The 11,471-nt window shown below is 41.1% G+C and overlaps 1 protein-coding gene across 4 annotated transcripts; it reads left to right on the forward strand.

Annotated features, from left to right (window-relative positions):
* The first annotated feature begins 1,357 nt into the window (after positions 1–1,357).
* Positions 1,358–11,464, forward strand: LOC137101160 (isoleucine--tRNA ligase, mitochondrial-like). Of its 4 annotated transcripts, none has more exons than XM_067479167.1 (24): positions 1,358–1,722; positions 1,825–1,947; positions 2,132–2,285; positions 2,360–2,508; positions 2,702–2,751; positions 2,848–2,957; positions 3,064–3,154; positions 4,970–5,085; positions 5,170–5,339; positions 5,716–5,806; positions 5,936–6,087; positions 6,616–6,776; positions 6,930–7,032; positions 7,283–7,376; positions 7,577–7,651; positions 8,175–8,283; positions 8,458–8,560; positions 8,665–8,787; positions 8,874–9,005; positions 9,117–9,223; positions 9,326–9,471; positions 9,606–9,796; positions 10,060–10,204; positions 10,845–11,464. In XM_067479167.1, the coding sequence occupies exons 1-24, from the start codon at positions 1,453–1,455 to the stop codon at positions 10,988–10,990; spliced, it is 3,111 nt and encodes a 1,036-aa protein (XP_067335268.1). In that variant the 5' UTR covers positions 1,358–1,452; the 3' UTR covers positions 10,991–11,464. The 4 variants fall into 4 exon arrangements, with proteins under 4 accessions (XP_067335268.1, XP_067335269.1, XP_067335271.1 ...); XM_067479168.1 differs by having other exon boundaries at positions 3,067–3,154; XM_067479170.1 differs by lacking the exon at positions 7,577–7,651.
* The last annotated feature ends 7 nt before the right edge of the window (positions 11,465–11,471 follow it).

The following is an 11,471-nucleotide window of genomic DNA, read 5'->3' on the forward strand; positions in this document are numbered from 1 at the left end:
GTGCATCTAATTGAAAATGTAAAAATAAATTCTTGAAATAGTAATACTATTTATACTGATGTGACCCAGGTAATCGGTGAACACCAACCTCAGCTCCTCACCTGACTGACACCGTCCCTACAGTGAAGCACGGTGGTGACGGCATCATTCTTGGTGGGGGTGGGATTAACGGGATGGTTGTGTCTAGGTACTCAGTCAAGATGCTGAATAATTTTGTATCTTAGATTTAAGGATTTAAAAAAACGTGCAACATTGATAAACACGTTTGCACTTTGTGTTTCACTTTTTCTCAGTGTGAGTTCCTGTTGATGGCCATTTTTGTTAATATATTTACAACTTAATAAACTGAGCAAAACGTGAATAGTTTCTGCAGAGCCTGTATCTGAATTTTTATGCACATATAAATTATGACTGTAAGTTGAATAATTGATATTTGGAAGAATAAAACAATTGGATGAATATTGTTTTTTGATCAATATTGTTTTCTTACTGTAACCACTGGAGACTATTAAACATTTATGATACATAAAATGTACTGTATTTTATGAATGCCATACAGTGACACTAAAGCCCGTGTATCAGTGGGTGTAGGTATCGATATTTGTAACAATAATAGTAATCCGAACGCCTAAACATAGTAAACTAACATTCTATTATTAGTCATAATTGTATCTGAATTAGACAACGGGAGGCTTCTCTGTGTTTGTTTGCCGTGTGTTGAGGGGTTGGATAAATTAATGTACGTGTAAAGTGTATGTATAAGCGTATCGAGGACATCATCAATGACATCACATAACTGCCTTTAAAGTTTGCCCAACCAGTTGTCAAGGAAACGCTGTTGGTTACATCTATGGGAGCGAAAGGACGAACGAACGTGAAAGTGGTGTGTGAAGCAGTGGAGGTATACAGTTTCTTACCGTATTCTGAGGAATTGTTTGGTTATCAGCTCAATTGTGGAACGGAGAATTTAATAAATGTTCACTCTTTTGTCATAAAAAGAGACGTCTGAAGGGGATAATTGTTGGACCAGGAGTAAGCCTGTCTCTACACTATCCATGATATAAAATAACAAAAAACAAAAAAAAGGTACAATAAATGAATAAATTATATGAATAAAATAAATGAATAAATATATATATATATATATATATATATATATATATATATATATATATATATATATATCAGTTATATCAAAGTATCAAAGTATAACCCGCAATATTTATACTAGTAATTGTCATCTCCCTACAGCCTCGTTTCACTTGATTTTTTAAAAAAAAGTCCCATCTAGAGGCCGCTCTGTGCTTCTACCACAAAAAACTGCGACTGTTCAGATGATGACCTTGTTAGGTTTCCGTAGTTGTCCTTTCTCTTATTTCTTCCGGTGGAAACACGGCGCTCTAGGAAGAACGGTATAACAACACAGACACACCAGTGCGTATTTCAGTGTTTATGGTTTTGCTTGGCCACAGAGCTACAGTACTCCGTGTTTCCATGCTTTTGTGCCGGATCTCGGCTGTAAGCCGGACGCTAGCGAGATATGGGTGGTCACAGTGGGGAGACGGCCTCCTGCACCGTGCTCTCTCCTTCAGCTCCAGCCGCTGTCATGATTCAGGCTCAGCTCAGGGACTGTACAGAGACACGGTCCTACTTCCCCAGACCGAGTTCCCAATGAAACTGACCGGACAGAAACTGCTGGACCGAGAAATCGAGATACAGCAGGTACGAGCTGGCGGTTTTGTAGCTTCCTTCAGGTAATTCTGTGGGTTTGTCGTGTGGAATATACACCAACTCCTCTCTGCCTGTGTACTCTTTTTGTTGTAGAAGTGCGGATTTGCAGACTTGTACTCTTGGCAGAGAGCGAGGAAGGCTAAGAAGGAGTTCTGTCTCCATGATGGACCACCATATGCTAACGGAGATCCTCATGTAGGACATGCACTTAATAAGGTGATTCTGTTATTTCCTACTCTTGTGATGTATTGTTATAAATATCTGTCATTGATTATTATTAAACTGTTGCAGCCAACATGATATTTTATAATAAAGGTATAAAATATCTAACCTTTCTGGTGGCTATGAGTGAGACACTACTAAAGTAGTTATTCACTTTATTGTATGTTGTTTGACTCAGATACTGAAGGACATCTGTAACCGCTTTGAGATGCTAAAGGGGCGGCAGGTCCACTACATTCCAGGATGGGATTGCCACGGCCTGCCCATTGAGCTGAAGGCTCTGGGAGAGGTGGGGACGACTGGGCTCAGTCCACTACAGATCAGGCATAAAGGTAAGAAGGGCCAGATATTTGCCTGGTTGTAAGTGCTATTAGAGTGTGTAATGTTTTGCTTCTATGTCGTTCAGCTCGGGAGTTTGCAGAGAAGGCCATAGCTCGTCAGAAAGCTGCCTTCCAGCGCTGGGGTGTGATGGCTGACTGGGACCAGTGCTACTACACGTTTGATGGGGCCTATGAGGCTGCTCAGCTGAAAGTCTTCCAGGAAATGCACAGCAAGGTTTATGATTGTATGCTATTTTGCCTTGGTTTAAGTCCAGAATGAAAATTGTCACTTAACTTGTACCTTTTGTAACACTATAAAATCAACAGGGAGCTACTGAAATAGAACTTAAACTGACTTCTGTCAATGGCTTTAGAATGTTAGTTAATGTTAGATTTCACTGAAGAGTCCAATTTGTGTTTTTCTTCAGGGGATCATCTACCAGGACTATAAGCCAGTTTTCTGGTCTCCTTCATCGAGGTACTTACTTAATAATTTTCTCACACTCTAATCAGTTTACCACGTCAGATTTCGCCACCTCTTGTAAGCTTTTAACCTGTCTCTGTTCCACTGTAGAACAGCTCTAGCAGAGGCAGAGTTGGAGTACAATCCAGAACATGTGAGCAGAGCCATCTATGCCACTTTTCCTCTGACCACACTGCCACCGAAGATAGCTTCAGAAAAAGGTACGTACAAGTGTGCACACGTAATTCAGAGATTTTTGGGATAATATATATTTCTGATCTATTAGGAAATATCTCATTTGTATGTGGCTGTATGGGTGAATGTCAGCAGGTCTGGAAGGCGTCTCTGTGTTGGTGTGGACCACACAGCCTTGGACAATTCCTGCCAGCCAGGCTGTCTGCTACATGCCCAATGCCCAGTAAGTACCTTCACCAATAGATGACATTTATACACGTGCCATTTGGCTCAACCTGCGTTCATTATTATTATTACACCATGGAGACATAGTGTGGAACAAAAACAGCAGCTGGTAAAGACAGAGCTGATTTACTGACAGCTGCTTCATCAGCAGTAGATTTACATGAATTAGTTGACTTTTGTATTAAGAATCTGTATTTGAAAAAACTAACTAGTAGCAACTCTTAAGCGGTCAAATACATTTAGTAAAGTACAAAATACAATACTTTAGACTAAAAGTAATATAAAATAGAAATACTCCAGCGCCTGTATCAGTACTTAAATAAAAGTACTTAGTTACTTAGCACCTGTATTTGTCACAGTTTATTGTCCTTTGTTGGGTTTCAGCTAATGATCTGCTGATTTTTTTGTTTTTAAATAATTCACAGAATAAAAGATGATGAAATATTGATAATATAGTAGTTCATCTTCGATTCCTTATTTTGTCTGATAAGCATTTCAAACCTGTAATATTTTAACTTTAATAAACTAGAAGACCAAGAGAACAACAACATGTCGAAGTGTCCTTGAGCAAGACACTGAACCCCAACTTAGTTGCTCGTGGTGAGCGTTGTCCAGCTCCCCCATCAGTGTATGAGTGTGCGTGTGAATGGGTGAATAAGAAGCAGTGTAAAGTGCTTTGAGTGCCAATAGGTAGAAAATCGCTATATAAGTGCAGAACATTTACCATTGAATTTTACATTTCCACTGACAATACACATAAATCAACATCACTGCAGTTGGTTACCTCTGCTGCCTCAAAGCTAGAAGGTTCTGGTTCGAATCTACCTTCTGTCTGCTGCCTTTTTTGTCTGTGTGGAGTTTGCATGTTCTCCCTGTGATTGTAATGGTTTCCTCCAGGTACTGTAGCTTCCTCCCACTATTCAAAAACATGCATGTTAGGAAATATGTGACTTTTGCCTGTATCTGTGTATGTCTCTCTGCATTAGCCCTAAGACAGACTGGAGATCTGTCGAGGGTGGACCCCTCATAATATTAGTGGTTATTGAACAAATTTCATGTGTTTGTCAATATTTCCTCCCCATGATTAAACATTTGTTTACCAACAAACACATCATATGACCTTCTCTTCCTTATATTAGTGATAAGGAAGAGAATATGACAGATGCTAGAACAGAACCAGCAACAAAATACATTGATTCAAAAAAAACAAAAAAAAAACAAAATAACTTTTAACACTGTACCATGATAATTATCACTATCGACTGACATGAAAACAATTGTCATGGGAATTTTTTTTCCACTGGGTCTGGTGTCTGTCACACCTTGCAAATCATAGATGTTTAATTCATTTCTGATTTGATTTTTTTTTTAAATGGCCAAGATCTTTAGTGAATGGAGCATTTAAAACATCAACTTGTTAGAGCTCTCTGGATAAAAAGCTATAGTACTCCAGCACAATATTTATTTACTGCAGTTTCCTGACCTTGTTGATTAACACATACATCTGTGGCAAGCTATTATTGAACCACCAACCTAAGGGTTCAGGCATTTCATGGTAATTATATTGTCTTTACATTTTGTCAGTTTGTAAGTTATAATTATTCTGAATCGTTGTGGCAATGATTTATTGAGCTGAATTCTGTTTGTTGCTTGTTTTAAAAATCAAATATTAAAAGCATCTAGTTTTCACTGTAAAAATATTCCTGACTCAATAAAAAAAATAACATTTAAGAACGTGAACAGCACAGCTCATGTCTGTGACAGAAAAAGTGTAAGGTATCATATGCGGGATTTCATTGGTTTCGGTCTTCAGGTACTCGGTGGTAAAGAGGGCGGACAACTCTCAGCTGCTTCTGGTGGCTACTGAGCGCACGGCCAGCATGGCAGCACTGCTGGGTACAGAGCTGGAGAGTGTATGCACCATGATAGGTAATGTCCTTACACAGCAGTCTTTTTAGTGTGTGTGCTCTCCATTACAACGATAATCATGTCTTCTGTCTTTTCCCCTATAAGGCTCCCAATTAGAAGGTGGGATCTGCAAACATCCCCTGCTACCTGACAAGGAAGTGCCACTACTGCTAGCCAATCACGTGACCATGGCAAAAGGAACTGGATTGGTCCACACGGCCCCAGCACACGGCATGGAGGATTACAGTGTGGCTTCACACTTTAATCTGTCTGTGGTATGCTCTGTTTTTTTTTTTTTTCTTTAAATGCTGCCATTCTGAAATTAAATCTAGCTCCTTGTTTGTGTCATTCAGATTTTGCTGAATTTCTGTTGAATATTTTGAAAATTGGCTTTTGAACCCTTTATCAAAGAAAACAGGCAATCTGAAAAAGCCACTTGTGAGCTCTGCCATGTTGTAATGGTGCAGCCTTTAATGATTTGGAAAAGAAAAGTTTCATGATATTGAAAATATTTAAAAAATTAAAGCCCTAATAAAATAAATGTTTCATAAATGATAATTCTATAAGCCTTTTAGGTTTGGACAGGGCTCTAAATTTTTTGGTAGAATAATTTTGTTGAAGTACTGTTTGTGTTTTGTGTTTCTACTTCAGGAATGTGTGGTGGACGAGGACGGCAAGTTTACTGAGCAGGCTGGTTCTGAGCTGCAGAACCTACCTGTGATGACAGAGGGCAATGATAAAGGTGTAACATATTCCTTTATCCCATGTATAGTGCAAGTGCCTGTGCTGGTCTTTATCTTTTTATTTGCTGTATCTCTTTTATCTTTTTCTTTAATTGTGGGTTTCATTTTCAATCTCTTGCCCATGTCAGTGATTTCCATGCTGAAGGAGTGTGAGGCTCTGGTGAAAGAGGAGCAGTGTGTTCACAGCTACCCTTATGACTGGAGGACAAAGCAGCCTGTTGTCATCAGGCCCAGTAAACAGTGGTTCATCAACACAGCCTCACTCAAAGACAGAGCAAAGGTAAGCTTTGTCCTAAAGGTATTTATTAATAATCGATTTTATTTATAATGCACTTTCCATTGGAAGCAAATCACAAAGTGCTACAAGGAAGATGCAAAAAAAAAAAGTCATAGTCTTAAAACATCTAAGAAAACAGTCTAGCTAAAATATGTTTTCCTAAAAAGGAAGGTTTTCAGTCCTTTTTTAAAACCCTCTACCATCGGTGGAGCCCTAAGTTGGACTGTCAGGGCATTCCATAGATGGTGAGCAGCAGTCTCAAATGCCCTGACACCCATTGTTTTGGAATTTTGACCTGGGTGGGCGAAGACCGGGTTTTAGAGGTGATCTGCAGAGTGAGGAGTTCTGTGAGGTAAGTGGGGGCATCACTTTACAGACAGAGATGAGTGTTAAGGAAGAGTTTGTACTCTATACGGAGGTGAATAGGGAGCCAGTGGAGATTGCGAAGCAGAGCTACTCATATTTCTGCCTCCTCAGCATTTAGTTTTACAGTTAGTTACAATCACAGAAAAACAACAACTGTGTGTTTAGGAGGCGCTGCAGAAGGTGCGTGTTTTGCCAGAGTCAGCGAGGGGCAGCCTGCTGGCCATGCTGGACAGTCGGACCTACTGGTGCATCTCCAGACAGAGAAGCTGGGGCGTCCCAATCCCAGTCTTCTACCACAAAGAGACCGGAGAGGCACTCATCGACAAGTCAGTCAAAGCACAACGCAACGCAGACTAACAGCCTCGTACACATACATGGACACATACAGATATTACTGACAAACACCACATCTCACTGAAACACAGACACATAGACATATCTTCTCTACTAATCCTTGTTACTGTCTCTGGCCTCTACAGACACACCGTTTCCCATATAGTGAATCTCTTCAAAGACAAGGGCAGTGACTGTTGGTGGGAGCTTCCAATTGAGACTTTACTGCCACCAGAGGTGCTCAAGAAGGTGAGTGTACGTGTGCTGAGGTTGAGATTTACCATTTACTTTATCTTTTCCAAGTGTTAGACAGACAAACAGCAGATAAACACCTAAGGTCATTTGACGGAGGTCAGTCATTGGCCAATGAGCTCTGTAGGCTGAACATCAGGCCTGTAACTCCGTTTGAGAAAATCTAAAAACATCAATAAATGTAGCCTTAAACAGGCAGTCGAAATTGTGGTAAGTTTTACAGTTCATCTGTGTATGTCTCTCTCAGAGCAAAGCAGGTCCGGTGACTGACTACATCCGTGGACAGGACGTGCTGGACATCTGGTTTGACAGCGGAGCATCATGGGCTGCTGTGCTACAAGGTAAAACATGTCTGAAACGGTTTTAATGTTTGGTGAACAGTGGTTTGCAAGGGCAACCAGTGTGCAACTAAACAGCCCCGTATCACTGAAGCTGTGATGAACGGTCAGCATTACATCACGTGTCCCATGTTGATGCCCTGTCTAACACAACATTGTGGCCGATCTGTGTATGTTGTATTTGCTTGTGTTTTCATTCCCAGAAGTGATAGGAGATTCTGAGCCCGAGTCATATCTCGACTGGCTTCCCGCTCCACTACGCAAACCTCGGGTCAAAGGTTGTTTGACCATCCACTCTCTGTGGCTGGCACATCAGCCAGCACATCTGTATTTCCTCCCCCTGTTTTTAATCTCAGGCTAATTGTTTTAATCAGCTGATTCTTCCCCCTTTTTTTTTTCTTTCAAATGCTCTTGGATATGTTGTAAATATGAGTTGGGAAACCTCATCCAATGTTAGTAAAGATGTCAGCTGAATGCCAGATGGCCAGCTCTCTTAAACAGATTTAAACCAAAAGCATTCAAACGTGGAAGCATCTCTCTTTCCTCTGCATGAGTTTAAACCGAAGAGAACTCTGGGGCAGTTTGCTTCTGTTTCCAGGAATGGCCCCGAACTTCTTTCTGCTGCTTCTTTTCTCTCTGAGGAGGCTGGAAGCTGTTTGTGCCTTGTTTATTTTTTAAAGGAATCGTATTCTCCACAGTCCCCATGCAAATGCAAAAACCTACATTGAATTTTCTCTTTTTTTTACATTATGGTCCCCTTGTCTCTTTACGACCTTCTGTCCTTTACCATCTTCCCTTCAGAGTCAGACCCCAGGGCAGATGCATACGTGGAGGGTAAGGACCAGATTGGAGGCTGGTTTCGGTCATCACTGTTCACCAGTGTGGCCGTCAGGAACAAAGCACCTTACAAGTAAGCGTCTCCTCCATTTTCTGCTCCGTCCACTATGATCAAAGGAAATGACTGTTAACGTGTGCATTGGAAATTAGTGGTGCTTTTAAGAGCCCCTACAAAATCTTGAGATTTGCCACTAAAGGTGATTGATGATCAGTGTAATGGCTTACACTAATGTGTTTGTGTATGTAGGTCTCTGGTGGTCCATGGATTTGCTGTCAGTGAGAAGGGCGAGAAGATGTCGAAGTCTGTGGGCAACGTTGTAGATCCTGATGTAGTTATTAATGGAGGAAAGGTGGGACAAAAGGAGCGGTTGTGAAATGACAGGATTACTTAAAATAACACATTGTAGCATGTTGAGAAGACTTTAACCACTTTTGTTTTTTGTTGTCGTCCCAGGAGCCCAGCACGCCACCTTACGGGGCAGATGCGCTGCGGTGGTGGGTGGCAGAGTCAAACATCTTCTCTGAGGTCCAAATTGGGCCCAATGCACTGAACTCAGCCAGAGATAACATCAGCAAGGTAGCAGTGCTTATGTTACACAGTAAAACTCATCTCATTGCTTTAACATGTGGGCATCATTTCGTTTCTCTGCACTCCCCTCCCAGTTGAGGGGCACTCTAAAGTTCCTACTTGGCAACCTGCGGGGCTTCGACCCACGCGTTCAGGCTGTGGACCCTAAGCAGATGCACTACATAGATCAGTACATGCTGCACCTGCTTCGTAAATTCAGCATCAAGGTGCGTTTTAGCTGGTGTTACATGTAACGTCCAAATGGTTTCAGCTGGAGAGTGAAATTACAGTTGCTGTTGGAGCCACTGAGGTTTGTATGTGTATTTGTCTATTTGCAGGTGACAGATGCCTACGCTGAGTTTGATGCTGGCAGGGTCATCCGCACCATCCAAGCCTTTATCACCAGAGACCTTTCCAGCTTTTACTTCAGCATCATTAAAGACAGGTGAACCACTCTGTGCAACGTATGCGCTGCTGTGGCTTGACTCTGCTACTTGTCTTCATCTCTCCGTCTATTTATGATTCATTTTCTGCACCATTCAATCAGGTTGTACTGTGATGTGGAGGACTCACTGGGAAGAAGATCATGTCAGACCGCTTTAGAGGAAATCCTGGATGGAGTGACCAGAGCCATAGCTCCCATCCTGCCACATCTAGCGGAAGAGGTCTATTTACACGCACCAGGACATGACCGTACGTGCCTGTTGCCTTGTTTTGTAAAACTATAGAATGTAGTCCTTCTACCTGCACATGGGTTTCTCAATGTGTGTATACTGTACACGTTTGCTTCCCGACAAACACGCTTAAACTTGACTTTGTTTTTGCAGAAGATGAGACATTATTCAAAAGTGGCTGGATCAAAAGCAGTTCGGTTTGGCGGCGGCCAGGATTAGAGGAAGCTGTGGAGGGGGCGTGTGCCATCAGGGACTCCTTCCTTTCTTCCATTCCAGGCAAACATGCTGCCCAGTATGACCTCACTATTGCTATTGAACCTGGTCTGCTGTTTGAACTTATGGAGGTGGGTCAAATATTATTAGCAGTGCACTTTAAATTGTTTCAGTCAGTGCACAAAAGATGCTGGAAATTACACCAATGCTGCTCTTTATTGTTACACATATTATATGAACTGAATGAGTCCAAAATGCCTAATGGAACTTTTACCAGGAAATACAATTCCCTGTATGGAAACCTCTGTACTCTCTACCAAATCACTTGGTCCATTTTAAAGTATAGATAGAAACTCACACCTTCCTTTATACGCTCCCCTAACTCCCTCTACAGTTTCTCCAAGAAGAGCCAACTTCCACCTCCTCTCAGCTGGCTGAGCTGATGATGGCAGCACGGGTCAACCTGACCAGTGAGCTGCCCCGCGACCTGCCCCCGGACGTTCTGCTGAAACACGGCACCTTTCTAATCAACCTGGAGGGTAAGGAACATTAGCACTAAGCTAGAGTTATGCAAAACTCAGTTCTCACTAAAAAAGACTGAAACAGGAACAATTTGTTTATTTATATTAATATAACAGGAAGATTTCTTTGAAATCTAACTTGCTGGGGAAATGGGGCAACCATTTCTTACAAATGTGTATAGTGAATTAGAGCCACTATTTATATATAAAAAAAAAAAAAAGTTGGGGGTGGCAATTTTAGTCTATAATGTTCAGAAGCCATAAGTTTGTTAATTTTAAGCACATAAAAGCTCTAAAATGTCATCATTCTAGACAATAATTAGCATATTTAATACAATGTGCATAATAATTATTTTAATAAGTTTTATTTTTAATGTGTGGATATTTTTGCTACTGTTTCAACAGCTTTGTCCTCAATTTTAACTAAACTGCACGAATAACCATATTATGCAGTTTTATTAAGTAGTCCAGTCATGGTCCTGATGAAGTTTTAATCAAGATCTTCACTTCACTCACATATGCTGGATATTTATGATCACAAGTGTTTGGATCAATGAAGCCGGAAGCCCAAATGGAAATGAACTAACATAGTAAACTATTGTAATAAAATGTGAATAAGCAATGACTATGCTCAGTATGTGTTCATCTGTCCTATCAGGTGGTGTTATCCGTGAGGACAGTGCCTACAGTATAGCCGTGGTGCCCACCTCTGCCGCCCGATGTCCACGGTGCCGCCGCTACACTTCTGAGTCAGCAGACTGCCTTTGCCCACGCTGCCAGACCGTCATTTCACAGGCTCATTGACATCATCAAATAGCAGAAAGATTGTTGTGCTGCAGTAAGAGAGCAGGGTTTTTGTCCCTGTCACTACGAGCTAAAGCAGAAAACTATTCCGTATCGGCTCCTGCCATAGTCAGATATTTTCTCATTTTGGCCCAGTGAAAAGAAACTGCAGCAAGAGAAAGAACAGCAGATATTTAAAGCATGCTGCATCTGATGCTGTTCCGTTTTTAGCACTTATACACTTTGCTAGAACAGCTGTAACAGCATTCTTAAAAGCTCAGCCACTGTGGCATTAAGGTGCTGGGTATTCATGTGATCTTATACCACGGAGATTGAATCCATCGATGGGAATTGAAGCCGTTCTGGTTTATATATGTAAATGTTTGGAAATAGTCCAGAGAAGAGGGTGTGGATGAGAATCTTTGTATGATAAAATTCAATTCTAACTAAAAAAAAATGTCACTCAATTAGAAATAAATGGAGTTTTATCATGTACATGTTT

This window comes from Channa argus, chromosome 16 (assembly GCF_033026475.1).
Source record: "Channa argus isolate prfri chromosome 16, Channa argus male v1.0, whole genome shotgun sequence".
Classification (NCBI taxonomy): domain Eukaryota; kingdom Metazoa; phylum Chordata; class Actinopteri; order Anabantiformes; family Channidae; genus Channa; species Channa argus.